Consider the following 22,101-nt stretch of genomic DNA (forward strand, 5'->3'; position numbering starts at 1 on the left):
CTGAACTTCCAAGAATATCCACTAATGTTAAAAAAACAAATCAGAGGCCAGCATTATGGTGTAGCAGGTTAGCTGTTGTCTGCGATGCTGGAATCCCATATTGCAGCACTGGTTTGTGTCCTGGCCGCTCCATTTTCTGATCCAGCTCCCTGCTAATGTGCCTGGGAGAGCAGTGGAAGACAGCCCAGGTACATGGGCCCCTGCAACCCACTTGGGAGACCTGGACAGAATTCCTGGCTTCAGTCGGCTTGGCCCAGACTTGGCCATTGTGGCCATTTGGAAAGTAAACCAGCAGATGAAAGACTCCTTTCTCTTTCTCTCTCCCTCTCTGTGTCACTCTACCTTTCAAATAAATAAAAATAAATCTTAAAAAAAAAAAATCAAAATCAAACAAAGGGTATAGTCTTCATTCAATTCTTGTTCCATTCCCCAGAAGTATTAAGTTTATTTGTATTCCCAGATTATCTATATATATAAATGAACCTACAAACCTAAAAATATTTTTTTGAAAATTTATTTATTTATTTGGAAGGCAGGGTTACAGATAAACAGAGAGACACCGATTTCCATTCACTGGTTTACTCCCCAAATGGCTGTAATGGCCAGACTGGCCACAGGCCAAAGTCAGGAGTTTAGAACTCCATCCAGGTCTCTCATGTGTGTAGCAGGGGCCCAAACACTCAGGTCATCTGCTGCTGCTTTCTCAGGCACATTAGCAAGGAGCTGGATCAGAAGCGGAGAAGGCTTTACTTGACCTACGACTCAGATAGGATGCCAGTGTTGCAGGTGGCCCCTTAACCTGCTGTGCCACAATGCTGACCCCCTAAAACTTTTTTTTCTTCTAAATAAAAGTTTATAGCATCTTTACTCTTTTGTAACTTTCTTTGTTCACTAATTCTATTTAGATATCTTTCCATCAGAACATCCTAATTTTTTAAGAGCTGCATGATTCTATTGTATAGGGGTACTGTAATTTCTTTCAACATTCTCTTAAGAAACTTGAATTATTTTGAGTTTTACCAGATTACAGACAACAGTGCAATGCAAATATCCCTCTATATGCACATTTGCACAACTACCATTTTTTTCCAAAACCTGTATTAAAAAACTCCACAATCCTCTTAATCATTGTTGCCTTAATTTGTACTTACTACAAGTGTGACTTAGTGTTAGTCATGATGATTAGTCACTGTATTTTTTTTTTAACTTACTGGGGCCAGCGCTGTGGTGTAGTAGGTAAAGCAGCTGCCTGTGGCACTGGCGTCCCATATGGGCAAGTCCTGGCTGCTCCACTTCCCATCCAGCTCCCTGCTAATACGACTGGGAAAGCAGAAAAATATGGCCCAAGTCCCTGCACCCCTGTACCCCATGTAGGAGACCTGGAAGAAGCTTCTGGCTCCTGGCTTTGGATTGGCCCAGCTTTGGCCATTGCAGCCATTTGGAGAGTGAACTAGAGGATGGAAGATATCTCTGTCTCCCCGCCCCCTTTCTAATTCTATTTTTCCAATAAATAAATCATAAAAAAAAGATTGGATTGGAAGTAGAGCATCTGGGACATGAACCAACTCCCATTGTATTTCTTTGTCTATGAGCTACCTTTATTATTTTTCTTTCAGGCTATTGATCTTATAAATATTTTTGCTTTAATGTGGCACAAATATTCTCCTTAACTCACTGTTTATCTTATGACTTTACTGTATATTTTTGAAAGTGTTAATTTTTTTTTTTTAATTTGAAATGCCGAGTTAAAAAGAGAAGGAGAGACAGAGAGATCGTCCATCTGCTGGTTCACTCTCCAAATGGCTACAATGGCCAGGGCAGAAGCCAGGACCTTCTTCAGGGTCTCCCAATGGGTATCGGGGCCCGAGTACTTGGGCCATCTTCCACTGCTTTCCTCAGGTGCATTTGAAGAGAGCTAGATTGGAAGTGGAGCAGCCAGTTCTTGAATGAGCACCCATGTGGGACATCAGCATTGCACAAAAGCTTAATCTGCTACACCACAACATTGGTCCAAGTGCTAACTACTTTATAAATTTGGAAATGCTTTTCTTTATGGCATTTGCATTTTGTTTTCTACATTTCATACAGTAGTTTAATGCTACTTATATCCTGCTACTTACCAAGAATTAATCCCATGACAAATGTTTTAAAGTGAACTGGGTCATAGATCCACACATACACCTAGAAAAAAACAAGAAATCACAGTGCTGAAACTTTCTAAAGTCACGTTAGAAAATGAAGCTTAATTCTATATTTCAGGTCTTCTCAAGCTGTCACCACTCTTCTAACACATGAGAGGTACTTTCTAAGGTAAAAAAATTCCAAAGATCTTTCCTTCTGTAGAGGTGTGTTTTTGAAATTCATTCAGTTAGATTCCAAGAAAACTTTGTATCTATAATGTACTTAAGTAAATTTGTATGTACTGTATGTACTCAATAATTTGTTCAGATGTGCAAATTATTATTTAATCTAAAGACTCATAATCATTAATCTGTTTGTTCTTAATGTAATGATGAACCAGCTGGGCTAAGAGCAGAGTTAAGACAGGCTCCTGGGGCCAGTGCTGTGGTGCAGACAGTTAAAGCCACGGCCTGCAGTGCCAGTATCCCATATTGGTGCCGGTTCAAGTCCCAGATGCTCCACTTCCAATCCAGCTCTCTGCTATGGCCTGGGAAAGCAGAAGAAGGCCCATGTCCTTGGACCCCTGCACCCACGTTGGAGACCCGGAAGAAGCTCCTGGCTCCTGGTTTCGGATCAGCTCAGCTCGCTCTCTCTCTCTCTGGCTCTACCTCTCTCTGTAACTTTGTCTTTCAAATAAATAAAATAAATCTTAAAAAAAAAAAAAGGCTCCTGTGCTATTGCAGATCTGGCAGCACTCAACTCCACCCTATTCCCACCACTGATATGGCACAATAAAGACCATGCTTGGTAAATATAAAAACTCTGTAACTCTCTGAAATAATTTCAGGGCCTACTCCTCCATAGAAGGTCTATAACCCTAAGTTGGGAACCACTGCTTCAAAGCTTACTTTTACAGGCTAATAAATATATATATATATATTAAAGATGTATTTATTTATTTGAAAGGCAGAGTTAGAGAGAGGCAGAAGCAGAGAGAGAGAGAGAGAGAGAGAGAGAGAGAGAAGGTCTTAATCTGCTAGTTCCCTCCTCAAATGGCTGCAATGGCCAGAGCTGAGCCGATCTGAAGACAGGGGCTAGGAGTTTCTTCTCGGTCTCCCATACAAGTGCAGGGGCCCAAGGACTTGGGTCATCTTCTACTAGTTTTCCAGGCCATAGTGGAGAGCTGGATCAGAAGTGGAGCAGCCAGGACTCACATGGGTGCCCATATGGGATGCCAGCACTGCAGGCAGCGGCTTTACCTGCTACGCCACAGCACAGGCCCAAAGGCTAATGATATTTTACACAATAAATTAGAACTCTGCTTCATTGTCATCCATGAAACTATTAGTTTCTATAAATAACAGTACTTTTCCACTTCCTACTTCTGTTATGACCAGAAGTCTTTATTGTACTGTCTTCTGACTTGGTTTTTCTATTTTGAATATACTGGAGTTTCACTTCTACTTTTATTTTACTCTGCATCTCTTCTCAGGAATCGGATTCACCAGATTATTTCTGTCATTTACCATTGTAAAATAGATGATTTAAATAAACACATTTCCCAGTCTTCAAAGTTTTTGAGTGCATACTGCCTTCTGCAGAATAGAATCTAGGTTTTTCTGCATGGCAAGCATGCATGGTTTTCCTTAGACTGCTTCTTTTCAGACCTATGCTCCTTCCTGGTCCACACGGTAATCTGCCAGTCATCTTTCAAGGCTCAGCTCAAGTGTCCAGGGTCTCTAGACTCTCCTTGTTCTTTCTAATCAAATGATATATTCTTGATTGGTGTTAATGTTTAGATGCTTATATTTTTGCTAGACTATAACAGCCTCCTATTAGAGAATTTTATTGTGTTTATAATGCTCTAAGCATATAAAAAATGTCTACCATAAAAGCTGATGCTAAAGTTTCAACTGAAGGAAACTCAAGTCTTGCTTCAGAAAAGTCCCGTGGTCTTCTATTCCAGTGGCTCTTAAACCAGAGGTTAATATCAGAATCACCTGAAAACACTTTATACCAATATATATTCCACCACCTAATTCTACTCTAGAGATTTTTGTGCAAGTATGTCTGGAATGAGCCTAGAACATAACACATATTTTGAAGTTTTCCTATAACTTCACACATGTAGCCACAGATGCTAACACTTTATGAATGCTACTTTTGTATTACAAATAGCAGGAGAGGATGTCTTGAAATTCACAGTAATTCAATGGCCTCTATATTACTAATGTTTTGCATTGATTAGTGAGTAAATTAAACAGTCTTCATGGAAGGCTACCATCACACAGACATCCCATTACAAAAGATACAATAAAATTATCTTAAGCAAGGCATCAAGTAATGTTGAAAACTTTGGCACTTTAAGTCAGATGTTTGACTGCATATTATATAAGAGACAGAGATCAGTAGATGCCATTAGCTATTGTGCTAATTCTTTTATAGTAATAGAAACACTGCATTTTAGTTGTGCCAATAGCCACCCACTATAAAAAGTGCATTTCTAAGACTTTATGTATGACCAAATGACTCATTTCTGGCCAATGAAATCCAAGCAGGAATCAAACAGCCAGCTTCCTGGATGGTGTATTTAATTTGTGTTCCTTAAAGAGCAGACATTTTCTCCATGCTTCCAACTTCTTTTGGGTATAGACAGAAGCTTGGCAGTCATTTTGGACCACGAAGTAAACAGCTGGAAGCCTCATGTGGAGAAGATAGGAGAAGCTCAGTCCTACCATGGAGCTACATATCTGTACTGCTTACCCCTAGATTTCATGGGTGAGGTCAATGTTATTTCCAAGTTTCCTATTACTAACACAAAATCAAATCTTATTCTAATATTTAATAGATCTAAATCCAGAGAAATTACTGATTTTTTAAAAATACACTCATATAGTCCCCAACTTTTTTGACTTTATGATGTGAGAGTTATATGTATTTGATACAAACTGTACTTCAAATTTTGAATTTTGATCTTTTCCAAGTCTAGTGATAAAAGGTATGATACTCTCTCATGATGCTGGGCAGCAGTAGTGAGACAGTTCCCAGCCAGACATGTGCTCATCATGGTTATCAGCACTCTACTGAATACTCTGCTGCCAGGGTTTTGCACCCCACTATATTCACAAAACATCCATCTGTGTGTGTACATGAGCTATCCAATACATTATTTTAAAGAGAATTTGGGAGCAGGCATTTTGCCTCATGATTAAGACACCCTGCATCTCACATCAGAGTACCTAGGTTCAGTTCCTTACTCTGGCTCTTTACTCCAGCTTCCTACTAATGCAGACTCTGTGAGGCAGCAGTTGATGGTTCAAGTAACTGAGAGGTGACCTGGCTGACAAGGATTGTAGTCCTCAATTATGGCACTGCCCTTGGCCTAGCCCTAGCCATTGCAGGCATTTGAGGAGTGAATCAGTAGATGGGAGCTCATTGTCTCTCTCTCAGTTAATCAATTAATTTTTAAAAGCCTTTGTTACATGACTTTGCTCAACTGTAACTAATGAAGTGCTTTGAATACACTTAAGGATTGCTAGGCTAAGCAATATTTGGTAGGTTAGGTATATTAAATGCCATTTCTTTCTTTCTTTTTATTTTTGACAGGCAGAGTGGATAGTGAGAGAGACAGAGAGAAAGGTCTTCCTTTTTGCCGTTGGTTTATCCTCCAATGGCCGCTGCGGCCGGCTCATCGCGCTGATCCGAAGCCAGGAGCCAGGTGCTTCTCCTGGTCTCCCATATGGGTGCAGGGCCCAAGCACTTGGGCCATCCTCCACTGCCTTCCCGGGCCATAGCAGAGAGCTGGCCTGGAAGACGGGCAACCGGGATAGAATCCAGCGCCCCAACTGGGACTAGAACCCAGTGTGCCAGCGCTGCAAGGCGGAGGATTAGCCTGTTAAGCCACGGCGCCGGCCTAAATGCCTTTTCAATTTAGGATATATTTAATTTATAATAGGTTTATTGAGATGTAACCCCACTGTAAGGTGAGGAGCATCTGTACTTAAGTATATGGTTAGATTTCTCTAAATTATTTTTCTTAGTGAAAGCAAACATATTTCTAAAAACTCCTATAGAAAATTGGATTTCTAGGCTAAATACTCTTACCTCATTTCCATCCAGAAACACTTGGTCATCATGTGGCTCAAGTTTGAATTTTTTTTTAGTTTCCTTCTTTTTGGGAGTTCCTGGAGTTTCCTCCTATGAAAACAATTTGAAGAGAAGAAATAACACAGCAAGCGAAAACCAGTATGATATGCACATAAATAATTTTTACTGACTCTGTAACACAGAAATAACAATTTCTATGCACAGTATTTATAATACCCTAAGTATGGTTATCTGAAGTAGCTGCCACATAGTATTTTAAGTGTGATCACATGCTGCTTGGATCATGTGCACATAATGATTTTTTATTTTTACTTAATTTTATGAACTACCTTTTTGGACTCTTCTTTTTCACCGTCTTTTTTTTTCTCTTTTTCCTTTTTTGTCTTTTCATCTTTTATATTTTCTTTCTTGCTCTTTTTATCTTCTTCTTTTCCACTTTCAGTTTTTCCTTTATCTTTTTCTTTCTTTATGTCTTTATCATACTTCATTTTCATTACTTTTAATGCCCGGTGGAAAAATTGTTTCTTTAATAGCCTTTGGGGAAAAAAGGTACAATATTACATTCTCTGTAAATTATTCAGATAGACTAAAAAAGAAAATATCAACACTTAAATAAAATGAAGATGTAAACTGACAACTCACAAGAGAAATCACAACTAGAATGCCTATGCAAAATCAATCAACTCCATCCATAATCAAAAAACTTTACAGCCAAATTATATAAATGTTGTCAAAGTAGTTCAGTGATATTTAATAAAATTTTCACTTCTAACTCCATAATTCAGATATAAAAGATTACTGATTCAGAATCATCCATATACAGTTTCTCTCCAGGTTTAGTAGAAGTAATACGACTCAGCTTTATTCAATATTAAGTCTCAAATGCAAGAACAAAAATAATAAAGGAGGAAATAGTTCAAGAAATGTCAATGAAAATGTGCCCATGATTGACTACTCCAAATCATATCTTCTCCGCTCTTTCTTGATGTTATTACTCTATGTATTTCATTATTCAGCCAGCTGCTATAATGAAATATCAAGTAAGTAATAAATAATTAAGTATATTAAGATGAGATTGCTGGACTTCGAAAAGGATTCTCCCAACATCAAAATAAAAAATCTGCAGTATATTTGGCAAAACACTATGTATACCTACTTTCACTAATTTCTTCTCTCTTTCTAGCTTTTTTTTTTAAACATTCTCTCCTCAGTGCCTTCATGTTGCTACACTCTTTCCCTAGAATGTTTTCCTCCAGAAATAAGCATATTCTTTTGTTTTCCTATTTCCTTCAAGTTTTCCCTCAACCATAACCTATGCTGCTTCTAAGTCCACTTCCATCCTGATTCCCATTATACTATCCATAGCACTTATCTTTTTTTTTTTTTGACAGGCAGAGTGGACATTGAGAGAGAGAGACAGAGAAAGGTCTTCCTTTGCCGTTGGTTCACCCTCCAATGGCCGCCGCGGTAGGTGCACTGCGGCCGGCGCACCATGCTGATCCGAAGGCAGGAGCCAGGTGCTTCTCCTGGTCTCCCATGGGGTGCATGGCCCAAGCACTTGGGCCATCCTCCACTGCCTTCCCGGGCCATAGCAGAGAGCTGGCCTGGAAGAGGGGCAACCGGGACAGAATCCGGTGCCCCGACCGGGACTAGAACCCGGTGTGCCGGCGCCGCAAGGCGGAGGATTAGCCTGTTAAGCCACGGTGCTGGCCAACTTATTATTTTTTTTTTTTAAGACTTATTTTATTTATTTGAAAGGCAGCAGAGAGAGGGAGAAACAGAAAGGGAGGTCTTGATCTCCCCAAATGGCCACAACACCTTGGGCTCGGCCAAGCTGAAGCCAGGAACCAGAAGCTTCTTCTAGGTCTCCCAAGTGAGTCTTGGGGCCCAAGCACAAAGGGCTGTCCTCCATGGCTTTCCCAGATACACTGGCAGGGAGACAGAAAAGAAGAGCAGCTGGGACTCAAATTGGCCCTCATATGGGATGCGGGTGCTGTAGGCAATGGCTTTACCTTCTATGCCACAGCGCTGGCCAACACAGCACTTATCTTCTAACCGACGATATCATTTGTTTTATCTGCTTATTCCTTCACTAGATTCTGAAGAGTAAGACCCTTGCTTTATTCATTTACCTGTTTAGGTGCTCAGTTGATCCCAAATTAAGGTAACCTTGCCTTTAGTTGCTCTCTGATCTTAAAATCCTGCCCAAGAAACTGTGCTACCACCCTTACCTTTGTATTTATTTATTTATTAAGATTTATTTATTTGAAACAGTTACACAGAGAGAGAAGGAGAGGTGGAGAGGCAGAGAGAGAGAGAGGTCTTCCATCCACTGGTTCACTCCCTAATTGGCTGCAATGGCTGGAGCTGCGCCAATCCAAAGCCAGGAGCCAGGAGCTTCTTCCGGGTCTCCCACAGGGGTACAGGGGCCCAAGGACTTGGACCATCTTCTACTGCTTTCCCAAGCTACAGCAGAGAGCTGGATCGGAAAAGGAGCAGCTGGGACTCGAACCAGCACCCATATGTGATGCGGACACTGCAGGCAGCAGCAGCTTTACCCTCTAAGCCACAGCACTGGCCCCAACCTTTGTATTTAAAAGTCCTCTCTCAAATCTTGTGTTCCTGTCTGAGTCCCCAACTTATTTTTTCATTCTTGCCTTGATAATTTACAACTACCACAACATGGTTAAGTAGGCCTCACTACCGCCATCTCTGCCCACTAATGGTGGTGATCTTCCTGTGTACTTAACGCTCACTGATGGGGCCAGTGATGTGGTGCAGAGGGTTAACGCCCTGGCCTGAAGCACCAGCATCCCATATGGGTTCCGGTTTGAGACCCAGCTGCTCCACTTCCGATCCAGCTCTCTGCTATGGCCTGGGAAAGCAGAGGATGGCCCATGTCTTTGGGCCTCTGTACCCGACCCAGAAGAGGCTCCTGGCTTCATATCCACGCAGCTCCAGCCATTGCGACCAATTGGGGAGTAAACCATCAGATGGAAGACTTCTCTCTCTCTCTCTACCTCTCCTCTCTCTGTGTAACTCTGACTTTCAAATAAATAAATAAATCTTTTTAAAAAATGCTCACTGATGCCTGCTCCAGCACATCACCACTTGTTGATTAGATGTTTCCTTCTTGTTCAGATGACCCTTTCTTTCTGGCCCTATTTTGCATCCTCTGGAGCACCTGTGTTTTACCTGCCTGACTGGTATGAAGATTAGTCTAGCCCATGAGCTTCTAGATTTCTTCATTTGGTTCATTCAATTTGTTTAAAAGATCTACTTAGCACATTGTGTAGCTGTTTAAACTGCCCTCTAAAATGCTTCCATTAGCATCTGCTACACATACACAAAAATCTGAAACAAGACCTTAATGATTAACCACTTACAAGTTAGAAGGTGAGATTTAAGAGTAATAATGGGCATTTGAATACAGAGAAATTATCTTAAAGATTTGTTTATTTGAAAAGAAGAGTGAAAGACAGAGAAGGAAAGACAGCTCTTCCATTCACTGATTAATTCCTCAAATGACCACAACAGTGGAGCCTAACAGGAGTAGGCAACTCCATCTTGGGTGGTCACCTATGTGGGTGGCAGGAGCTCAAGTACCTGAGCCATCATTTGCTGCTTTCCAGCCAGGCACATTAGCAGACACTGAAAATGGAGTAGTCAGGACTTCAACCAACATTTTGATATGGGATACCAGCATCCTAACCAGTGACAATGCACTGTGCCACAATGATACCTCCCCCCCCCCCCTTTTTAGATTAATTTACTTATTTGAAAGGCAGAGTGACAGAGAGACAGACAGACAGACAACGCGCAATCTTCCATCCGCCAATTCACTCCCTAAACAGCTGCACTGGCCCAGGCTAGTTCAGGCCAAAGCCAGGCGCCCAGAATTCTATCTGCGTCTCCCACATGGGTGGCATGGGCACAAGCACTTGAGCCATCTTTCATTCTCTAACCAGGTACATTAGCAGAAAGCTGAGTAGGAAGGAAGTGGAGCAGCCAGGACTCAAATCTTGAACTGGTGCTCTCACATGGGATGCCGGTGTTGAAGCAGAGTTTAATCCACTGTGCCTCAATGCAGGCCACAAACTTTGTTTCAGAATGATCGACAGAGAGAGGGAGAGGCAGATATATACACATACACACACGCCTTCCACCTGTTATTCCCCAGATGTCCACAATAGCCAGGGTTGGACCTGCCAGGAACTCCAATCTGGTCTCTCACATAGGTAGCAGGACACAAAGTACACAAGGCTGCTTGTGTACATCTGCTGCTTCCCAGGCCTATTATCAGGAAGTCCGATCACAAGCAGAAGTGGGACTCAAATTCCAGGTACTTCGATATAGGATGCAGTTGTTCCAAGTGGCAGCTGGACCAGAATGCCAGCCCCAAGTTTTACAATTTTACTCTACTCTAGAATGTCTTGAAAAAATTTACCGTGAAGATATATTCTAGTTTTCTTTGTGTACTTATGTGATTTCCTGATTTTCTATCAGAAATATTTATTACTGTTCAATAGGAAAATAAAAATATATCTTGGTCACTATATATTAACCAGAAAGCTAGCATTTTAAATTAGTTCATATTATAGATGTCCATGTATTAAGAATACATGTGCACAAATACAGATATATGAAGTCTATAGTCCCAAATGGTAATGTAATTATCTATGAAGCAACATTAGTAATTTGAGTTTTCTTCTGTATCATTTCCTAAATGTTCGGTTTTCTCAAATTTGCTTCCTTAGAAAAACCTATTCTCAATGCAAAATAAATCATTTAAAAAACAAGTCATAGAAGGCAAGTTAAGATGCTACTTGGGGGCCAGCATTGTGGCACTGCAGGTTAAGTGACAGTCTGCAATGCACACATCCATGTAAGTGCCAGTTCAAGTGGTAACTGCTCCACTCCTGATCCAACTCCCTGCTAATAAGTAACCTGGGGGGAAGCAGATGACTGCACAAGTTCTTGGGGGCTTGCTCTCCATCACGGCTCTACTTGTAGCTTTGGTATGGCCAAGCCCTGGATGCTGCAAGAATTTAGGGAGTGAACCAGAGGATGGAAAATATGTCTGCCCCCCTCTCTCTGCCTTTCAAGTAAAATGAAAATGAATAAACTAAAAATAAAATATTAAATAAACCATTTAACTTTGGAAGAAAAAAACCTGCTGATATAGGACACATACCAGCAACAGAATCTGCTACTGTCACCTTTCCTGCATAGCTGCCCCACTTCCATGAAACAAAAGTAGATTATTAACTTCCAATCAAATTGGAGTTAAAAATAATTTTATATTTAAGTAGATAGTCAAACTAGCTGAGTAATTTTAGGGTAATTTAATTTCAGTTCACTTCTAAAATGAGGTATCAATCTCATAGGAGTTGTTTTTAAGAAAAATGAGAAATCTGTAAAGTGTTTAGCATTGTGCCTGGCATACATGTACTCAGTAAATGCTAGCCATTGTTGCTATGGCAAAATCTTTAATTTCATTTAATAGTTTTGGAATACACACATATTTGGTTTCATAATCATTATAGTATCATTCTGTTCTGTAATAAGTGGAATCACTGACTTATTCCTTGATGCATTTTTAGAGAATGTTTACTTGAACTCATTCTATGCCTAGAAAAGTAAAACTAATACGATTTAATCTTTGTAATAAAATCAGAACCTCCATTTACTGGGCTTTACATACATTATATTATACAAATCACTATACGTAATCTCTGACGTTTTCTTTTTTCTTTCTTTCTTTTTTTTTTTTTTTTGACAAGCAGAGTTAGACAGTGAGAGAGAGAGAGAGACAGAGAGAAAGGTCTTCCTTTCCGTTGGTTCACCCCCTTAATGGCCGCTATGGCCGACGTGCTGCGCCGATCCGAAGCCAGGAGCCAGGTGCTTCCTCCTGGTCTCCCATGTGGGTGCAGGGCCCAAGCACTTGGGCCATCCTTCTCTGCCTTCCTGGGCCACAGCAGAGAGCTGGACTGGAAGAGGAGCAACCAGGACAGAATCTAGTGCCCCAACCGGGACTAGAACCCGGGGTGCCAGCGCCGCAGGCAGAGGATTAGCCAAGTGAGACGCAGCGCCGGCCTCTGACATTTTCACACAACTACTCACACTTCCCTATCTCGGTAAGTTCTGTGCCCTTTGCTTGGAATGATGACCATTTCTTCACCTGTTGAGTAATTATCTATTTATATTTCAAAATTTGACTGAAACATCTTCTCTATGAAGTTATTCTGGATAGCCTCTCCATCTATTTTAATTAACTATAGATCTGCTCTGATTAGAGTATGCATTTTTTTAAAGATTTATTTATTTATTTGAAAATCATAGTTAGAGAGAGAGAGAGAGACACCCCAATTGGCTGCAACTGTCGGAGCTATGCCGATCTGAAGCCAAGAGCCAGGAGCTTCTCCTGGGTCTCTCATGCAAGTGCAGGGGCCCAAGTATTTGGGCCATCTTCTACTACTTTCCCAGGCCATAGAAGAGAGCTGGATCAGAAGAAGAGCAGCAGGGAGGGACTCAAACCGGCACCCTTATGGGATGCCGGCACCGCAGGCAACGGCTTTACCCGCTATGCCATAACACTGGCCCCGTAGTAGTATTTTTTAAAAATATTTATTTATTTTACTTGAAAGGGAGAGTTACAGAGAGAGGGAAGAGACAGAGAGAGATCTTCCACATACTTGTTTACTCCCAGCAATGGCCAGAGCTGGGATGGTCCGAAGCCAGGAGCCAGGAGCTTTATGTGGGTCTCTCACATGGGCGCAGGGGCCCAAGCACTTGGAACATCCTCTGCTGCCTTCCCAGGCACGATAGTAGGAAGCTGGAATGGAAGCAGAGCATCCAGTACTCAAACTGGTGCCCATATGGGATGCTGGCACTACAACAGCTATGCCACAGTTCTGGCCCCAGAGCATGCATTTTTTGTGAGAAAATAAGTTACAGTAATCATTGTATTCCTGGGGCTTGGCATATAATAATAGATATTTGATAAATACTGGTTGAATAAATATATGGTTTTAAAATAGCTTGTAACAAGTTTTTAAAATGCTTATAAAAAGTTTTAAAATTGCTACTGTAGTTTTCCTCACCTCTTAATTTTTTTTTTCCCTCTGGTTGAATCAACATTTATTGAACACCAGGCAAATGTTAGGCACTTTCACCTATATGGCACCTATGTGGCAACAGTGAAGTTGTATTAAGTGCCCACATTGTGCTAACTGCCATGCAGTTATAACGTGTAAATCGGTCCTATAAACTGTTTTCAGATTTACTTAGCAAGAGATCTAAAAAACTAACACATATGCAAGAATTCTAAAATAGGTAAGGGCCAAAGTAGGTGATGCTAACTCGATAAATTAGGCAGAACTTTAGATAAAAAGGTTAATGAGGGCTGGAGGACCTGTGGAATCCTATACAGTAGAGATGAATCTTGAAGGATGCGTTTGTAATATTAGAGGAGGTAAGGATGAATGAACCATTCAGGGAAAGTGACAGGTTCTGATTAGAAAAACAACAAAACAGAAGCCATGTAAAAGAAGGACATTATTGGGGCCAGCATTGTGGCATAGTGGGTAAAGCCTCTGCTTGAAGTGCTAGCATCCCATATGGGTGCCGGTTCAAGTCCTGGTGCTCCATTTCCAATCCAGCTCACTGCTAATGGCCTGGGAAAGCAGTAGAAGATGGCCCTAGTACTTAGGCTCCTGCACGCATGGGAGAACTGGAAAAAGCTCCTGGCTCCTGGCTTTGGATCAACCCAGCTCCGGCCACTGCGGCCATTTGGGGACTGAACCAGCAGATGGAAGACCTCTCTCTCTCTCTCTCTGCCTCTGCCTCTGCCTCTCTGACTTTCTAATAAATAAATAAAAATCTGAAAAATAAAATAAAGGACATTATTGGACTAGAGGCTGATGAGACAGTCTTATGAAAACTAGGCTGAAGAGTTCATACATGAAAAAGGCATGGACTGCTTTAGGGACCGGCGTGGTGGCGTAGTAGGCTAAGCCTTCACCTACGGCACTGGTATCCTATATGGCACTGGTTCTTGTCAGGCTGCTCCTCTTCCAATCCAGCTCTCTACCATGGCCTGGGAAAGCAGCAGAAGATGGCCCAAGTCCTTGGGTCCCTGCACCCACGTGGCAGACCAGAGAAAGCTCATTGCTCCTGGCTTTGGATCAGCCCAGCTCTGCCCATTGCAGCCGTTTGGGGAGTGAACAGTGGTAGGATGACCTTTTTCTCTGTATCTCCCTCTCTCTGTCTGAAATTCTATCTCTCAAATAAACAAACAAAATCTTAAAAGAAAAGCTGCTTTGTTATCATTCCATTTTTTTTTTTTTTAATTTCCTTTGTTTTCCCTCCATCAAGTCTATTTAGCTGCTTTGGAAAATGAAACCAGACAAGATCTCTGTGATTTTGTCTCTGGTTGCGAAGGAACTCATGGGTACTGGCCATCAAGAAGACTTGGTGGTTGTATTAGAAGAGGCTGTGAAGATCTTAGGTAGAGTCATCCTTCTCTCCTTTATTTTAGTACAAACAACCTAACATGAATGGAGTAAAATATACAATGAAAAATCAGTGTGCCTCAAGGACAGTCTTTGTATTCAGATCTTTTGAGCTTTTCATTAAACAAGGCACAAAGGCTCCCAAAGGGCCAAGGTATGTAGATGAATACTGGCTCTCTCCTCAGAGGTTTGGGCCCACAGATGAATATCCCAAGTTAACAGTATTGGCAGGCAAATCAGTTTTAGTTTTTGCCCCATTAAGTGCATCCTTATTTTGTTAGAGGAGACAGCCGAGTGCAATGGTTAAGAGCTGGATCTAGAATCTGAGATTTGTCACTTACTAGCTGTATGACCTTGGACAAGGCACTTAACTTCTCTGTGCCCCAGTTTCCAAATTTGCATCTCTTAATTTTTAAATTATATGTAAAAAATAAAATTATTTTGAGTCAAAGAGGTTTGACTGCACTTTCAAGTTAGTTCTAATCAGACAAATTGCTTTAAAGGACAAGTAAGGGGCCAGCGCTGTGGCGTAGCGGGAAAAGCTGCTTGCAGTGCCGGCATCCCATATGGCCGCCAGTTCAAGTCCCAGCTGCTCCACTTCCAATCCAGCTATGGCCTGAGAAAGCAGTAGAAGATGGCCCAAGCACTTGGGCCCCTGCACCCCCGTGGGAAGACCCAAAGGAAGCTCCTGGCTCCGGATCAGTGCAGCTCCCAGATCGGTGCAGCTCTGGCTGTTGCAGCCATTTGGGGAATGAACAAGTAGATGGAAGACCTCTCTCTCTCTGCCTCTCCTTCTCTATGTAAGTCTTTCAAATAAATAATCTTTAAAAAAAAAAAAAAAGGGACAAGTATTGGCTGTACCTGTCTGAATGATGAAACTTATCATTTCTAATGGGTACATTTAGTGACCTCTAGTCTTTGGCAACTAAGAATTCTACGAAATATTTGGGGGCTGGTGCTGTGGTGCAGCGGGTTAAAGCCCCCGTCTGTGGCCCTGGCATCCTGGATATATGGGCACCAGTTTGAGTCCTGGATGCCCCTTTCCAATTCAGCTTTCTGCTATGGCCTGGGAAAACAGTAGAGGGTGGCCCAAGTTCTTGGGCCCCCTGCACCTATGTGGAAGACCCAGAAGAAGTTCCTGGCTCTGGGTTGGCACAGCTCTGGCCATTGCAGCCATTTGGAGAGTGAACCAGTGGATGGAAGACCTCGCTCTCTCTCTCTCTGCCTCTCTATAACTCTGCCTTTCAAATAAATAAATAAAACTTTTTTAAAAAATGAAATACTTGATAAGTCTTTAACTTGACAGTTTAAGAAACCAGGTTGTGAAATAGTGGCTTTTAAAAGGGCTGTCAGACGGTTGAAATTTAAGTGCCATTAAACAAAATATTAGGTAAGTACTGTCAAACACTATTAAGCATGTACAATAATACAAAATCCCAAATTCCCTATAAACTTATGTGTCATGAAAAACAATTTAAAAGTATCTATTAAGAAACATTCTTGGTATGTATTAAGTAAACAAAGGAAAAATATGAAAAGAAAATAATCACAGTTCTAAGAGGAAGAACATTTTTGTCTTTTAGGTACACTATATGCCATCAGAAGTTTTTCTGAAAAGAAAAGTAGATATTATGAAAAGTATGTATGCTACTGTATTATATGTACTTCATCTTGAAATCCTCAAAAAGAGACGAAGTAGATTTTGCAGCTGCCTTGATTTTACAAGGACTATTACATTAACAACCACTAAATTAAAAAGGGAATGGTATCTGGGTTATGGTTCAGGGTATAGGTACTAAAAGGAAGAAAGTTAAAAGTTCTGGAAAAAAGATTTCTCCATCATTTGCTCTACAAAAGAAAGAACTTTCTGTTAACCCAGGGACAAGCATATTAATTTTTATTGCTTGCCTTTTGTTAACTAGGCCTGGCAAATACACAAAACTAATAGAATCTAATGAAAAATTATATACAGTTTAGATATAATAGTCTAATAACAAATGCATTTCCAGAGGTACTCAAGAAATCTGGGTTACAAATGCATGGTATATTTGCGATCTGCTGTAATATAAGCTGCATTTGATGATGAGAATAGGTAAGTAACTCCAGGACTAGAAAGAAAACTCAAATGATCATTTATATTATCCTTCACTAGGAAATAAACACTACCTGTTGCAGTAGTCAACCACAGACTCCCTGGTTGTAAATAAAGCTTCCTCTCCTTTCTTGGCCTTTGCCCACTTTGAATCCAAAAGGCAATCCACTGCTTTTGAAGCTAAAGAAAAAATTTATTAAATTTAATATGCATGGAAATTTATATCTATCATTTTATAAATCAAATTTCAAATTATTGCAACAGAAACAAATCAAGCGCAACAGAATATTAAATTTAACATGATCACAAACAGTTCCTCCAAACCTCAACATATTGATATCTTTCTGTGAAACATACTGATAAATATTTTTTACAATAATGCTAGAAAACAAAGCATTCAGAAATAAATTTAATTAAAACAAATTAATGGAGAGATGTTCTCAACACCCCATTCCCAGTATTTAGATGTAACCAATATTATTCTTATCAAATAATCACATGTAATATTAACAAATCAAAACCATCCTATCTCCTCCCCAGTAATGACAATTCTTATCAAATTTTACTGTAATCCACTGACAGATAAATAAGCTCTGTGAAAAACCTATTGCTGTAACTAGAAGCAGCTAAATATATTAGATTTTAAGATAAGTGTGTTTATTTTTGATTTAATATAAATACCCAAATCACTAATAAACACTAAAGAAAAAAATAAATTTCTATTCCATATGGCAATCTAATTTTAATTGATAAGATACATAAACTCAACCATTATTTGTAAAATACACACACACACACACACACATAGATGACATTAGCTTTTGGGGTGGGGAAACCTTTTTTCTACCAAGGACCATTTGGATATTTACAACATTATTCATGGGCCATACAAAATTATCAACTTCAAAATTAGCCTGCTACAGATTTACTAAATTTTGAGTCTTGCCTATGGTTGCCTTGTCAGTGCCAGAGCAAATGGTTTGAAAACTTTATCATTCTCTACCCCTGGAATGTGTAGAATCAAAGGACCGCTTTAGTTACATGTACATATACCATCTAAATAAATGGTATTATTTTAAAACACTGAAAATAAATCTTATTTAGAAAGCACCTTCTTTTACTTTTTTTTTATTATAGGCATTTTCAATCATAAAAGAAAAGAATTGCTACATTTCCAACACCAGCTTCAACAGTTAACACTTGGAAGAACTTCTAAGACTGTATATACCCCAAATTTATGTAACTTCATAGGATAAGTAAACTAATACGGTTTCACTGATATAATCTTACCAATAAAATAATCAACGCGGTGTCCCATCATATTGGTGGACTTTGTTGGACAGTTGAATCGAAGATATTTGGCTACAGCCTTCTCTTCTTTAGATGGCTCACCAACTTCCTACAACATAAGAATATTAATTTTGTGTAATCATTTACTTGAGAGATTCTGGTTCTGCAGAGTAATTTACAGATCCTTTCTGTAATTATTTCAAGTAGAGTATATAGGCTTTGCTTTCAAACATTCTTGGGAGCAGATGTGCTAATGGATACAAAAGACAAAACAGAGATTTTTAACTACTACACATTTTTCAAATATAAGTTGATACAGGTGAAGCCTGTCTGCTTCTAGGCCTTAACTCTGAGGCATCTGAATTGTTCTACTAGTATAACTACTTGGTACCAGTTCACTTTCTCTCTTGTATAGTCTTCTTCTTTTTTTTTTTTTTTTTACAAGCCACAAAGCAATAATTTAAAAGATAAGATGTTGACTTAAGTGCCTAAATGTCAACGTAAGTGGAAACAGCTGCCATAAATAAATGTTAAATAACAACAGCTAAAGACATATGCCCTAAACAATGATAACAGTCCATGGGAGTTCTCAAATTAACCAATGATAGCTCCCAACGTGGCAGCATAAGAATTACTGAGAGGGAGATGATTTGCAGTCCATTCCTTCCCCCTTGTGATTGTAGATACTCCTTTCTCAGTTTTGTTCTCTTCCTCAATAAGGGTGAGGAAAAAACAATAAATGCAAAACCAGAGATATTACTATCTCATTTGAGAAACTGATTATGGAAGTGTACTGACAGAGCAGTATTGGAAAGGCTGTTTTAATCCTTCTCTATTTTCTTTTCCCATCGCTTTCCCCAAATTTTCTGTTATGTACACTGCTATTATCAATTGTGTATTATGTGTGGCAATAAAAATTAATGCTCAGATAACTCAACCCAGATGACAATTTTTGTAAATAACAAATATTTATGAAATAAAAACCTTTATATAAATATATCAAATAGGCTGGTGCTGTGGCTCACTTGGCTAATCCTCCACCTGCGGCACTGGCACCCCAGGTTCTAGTCCCAGTTGCTCCTCCTCCAGTCCAGCTCTCTGCTGTGGCCCGGGATAGTGGAGGATGGCCCAAGTGCTTGGGTCCCTGCACCCGCATGGGAGACAGGGAGGAAGCACCTGGCTCCTGGCTTCGGATCAGTACGCAGTGCCGGCCATGACAGCTATTAGGGGAATGAACCAACGGAAGGAAGACCTTTCTGTCTGTCTCTGTCTATAACTCTCTCTTGGTCTCTCTCTCTCACTGTCTAACTCTACCTGTCCAAAAAAAAAAAAAAAAAAAAAAAATCACATAAAACTAGAATCTTAAAAAATTGTAAATCAAAATTTAACATTCCAAGTTCACTAACATCTACCTCACTCATAATGATCTGGAGGCCTAGTTATAAAATATATTTCCTGACATAATAAATATGAAAATTCCTTATTAAAATTTTTGAAGTCATATTAAAATATATTAATCCATATTGGAATCATGTATGTTAAGTGATAGTATTTAATTGTGTAATACACTAAGAGCATCCTCTATTAATAAATAATATCTATATATTCACATAGTAGAAAAATACTACTATAATAGTTGAAGACAATGACACTATAAATGGTTTATAGAAACCAATTTTAACACTGATAACTTCTTGCTGGAATGTGCTTAGTTAAGAACTGTGGGAGGCCCTTTACTCTGCACCTCTGATATTCTACCTAGTTTTACTCAGTTATGTCCCACCGACTGTAGGTCCATAAATTCCCAAGTCCATTTCTGAATAGTGAGAAGAGTATAGGTTTTGTTGGTTTTCCCCATCTCCTGACAGATCTGTAATAAATCTCTTTCTCAGAAGAAAAAAAATAACTGTGGTGGTGAAGTCTGAATAAACAAACTATTCAAACACACACTGAATGTTTACCTATAATCTTATAATACCTAAAGATTCCTAAGGCAGGATACCTAACTTTTCCATAATATTAAAAGCAGCAATTATCACTTTCCCAAAAGAGTGCTAGACTAAATGAAGCACACAAACATTGTGACTAAAAGCAAGCACAGAACTTGGCTCCAGTAGAGACCAGTGAAGAAGTACTGGAAGGTTACCTGCAAGTATGAAACACTAAAGAGGGTTCAAGGGCAGCTGAGAAATTTTAACTTTACACTGCAAATAGCAGAAAGACCACTAGCAGTTTCTAAATAGAAAGACATGAATGAGAAAAATATATTATTTTTGTAGCTGCGTGTAAGATGAATTGCAAAGAAATGTGTAAGTCAGGGAAACTAGTTAATTACTGTACTAGTCAATTAAATTGTGATACTGGGCCAGTAATGGGAAGACATGCATATTTGAAACATTTCAAATGTAGGATAGGACTCAATGATAAAGACTAAAAGAAACTGGCTAGGTAAACGATGTCAGATTTTTAAATTGATCAATTTCTAAATTGGAAAGGACAGTTCTACAGATAGAAGAAATGCAGGAGGAAGGTGATTCTGGAGAACATAACCATTTCAGGCATGATATATCTTAGCTCATACTAACTCAATGAAACCACTTACTGAACATAGACATAAACGTACTAAATCTCCTGCTGCTGACAAAGGCACCACATACAAACTCTGATGGAATATTAAATATATTAAAAGACTGAAAGATTGACTTCATTTTATGCAATAGGGAAACTGATACTATTATGTATCCACAACATTTAAAAATCTTATTTAACAATTAACTTCATGTACACCACGCTTTTCCACAACTGCATCCCCTCCTTGTTTTCCTTACTCATAAGTTTAAGGCATGCATCCCCTCCTTGTAAAAGCACAATGAACAGAACCAGAAAAGACTAAGAAAACATGAACTTGGATAATTTCTTGTATAATCAAACACAGAAATCCTGGTATGTGTCTACTGATAACTTTAAGTATCCATATGTCAGATTGTCTTTAATGAGAATAATGTGTGCCACCTGCAAGGGTTATGGAGCCAGAAAGGCAGACTGCTGTAAAGAGTACCATGAGAATCATCAGAGGCTGGTGCCGCGGCTCAACAGGCTAATCCTCCACCTTGCGGCGCCGGCACACCGGGTTCTAGTCCCGGTCAGGGCACCGGATTCTGTCCTGGTTGCCCCTCTTCCAGTCCAGCTCTCTGCTGTGGCCAGGGAGTGCAGTGGAGGATGGCCCAAGTGCTTGGGCCCTGCACCCCATGGGAGACCAGGAGAAGCACCTGGCTCCTGCCATCGGATTAGTGCGGTGTGCTGGTCACAGCGCGCCGGCCGCGGCAGCCATTGGAGGGTGAACCAACGGCAAAAGGAAGACCTTCCTCTCTGTCTCTCTTTCTCACTGTCCACTCTGCCTGTCAAAAAAAAAAAAAAAAATCATCAGAAGTTGGTTATTAAGAAATCCTGCATGGAGTCTTCATTCTCACTGTTCCCCTGCTGCAGCCTGAAGAGGGCATCAAACTATCTTTTTGCTTTATACATTGGTCTATAGTGCCTCCCCTCTCTGCTTCCTTTTGATGTGAACAGGATATTATTCCTAACTTTTCTAGAAGATGTCTAACTAGAATTAGGGGTCTTTTGGGGACTATCAGCACTCACAAAGAAAGAGAAACTACTCCAATAATCCTCAAATTTGAGAAAACATTTTATCTCAATCAATGAACACAACTGCTTTAGAATGAGGAAACTAAGAACCAATACATTTAGTCTATACTGTCTTTGTATCTAAATACCAATTTATAATGCAAAATTATTGGCTGGCGCCGTGGCTTAACAGGCTAATCCTCCGCCTTGCGGCGCCGGCACACCAGGTTCTAGTCCCGGTTGGGGCGCCAGACTCTATCCCGGTTGCCCCTCTTCCAGGCCAGCTCTCTGCTATGGCCCGGGAAGGCAGTGGAGGATGGCCCAAGTGCTTGGGCCCTGCACCCGTATGGG

The 22,101-nt window shown here is 40.1% G+C and overlaps 1 protein-coding gene across 2 annotated transcripts in view; it reads right to left on the reverse strand.

The window, feature by feature from the left end:
- The window catches only part of SEC62 (SEC62 homolog, preprotein translocation factor), a 37,634-nt gene that overhangs the window by 10,192 nt on the left and 5,341 nt on the right, over positions 1–22,101 (reverse strand). For both annotated transcript variants that reach the window (XM_062212013.1, XM_062212005.1), the window contains exons 2-6: positions 18,124–18,232; positions 16,908–17,013; positions 6,558–6,762; positions 6,226–6,318; positions 2,121–2,181 (exon numbers count right to left, since the gene is read on the reverse strand). In XM_062212013.1, the coding sequence (XP_062067997.1) occupies positions 2,121–2,181; positions 6,226–6,318; positions 6,558–6,762; positions 16,908–17,013; positions 18,124–18,232 (574 nt within the window). The remainder of the gene's footprint in view (positions 1–2,120; positions 2,182–6,225; positions 6,319–6,557; positions 6,763–16,907; positions 17,014–18,123; positions 18,233–22,101) is intronic.

This window comes from Lepus europaeus, chromosome 2 (genome assembly GCF_033115175.1).
Source record: "Lepus europaeus isolate LE1 chromosome 2, mLepTim1.pri, whole genome shotgun sequence".
In the NCBI taxonomy this organism is placed as follows: domain Eukaryota; kingdom Metazoa; phylum Chordata; class Mammalia; order Lagomorpha; family Leporidae; genus Lepus; species Lepus europaeus.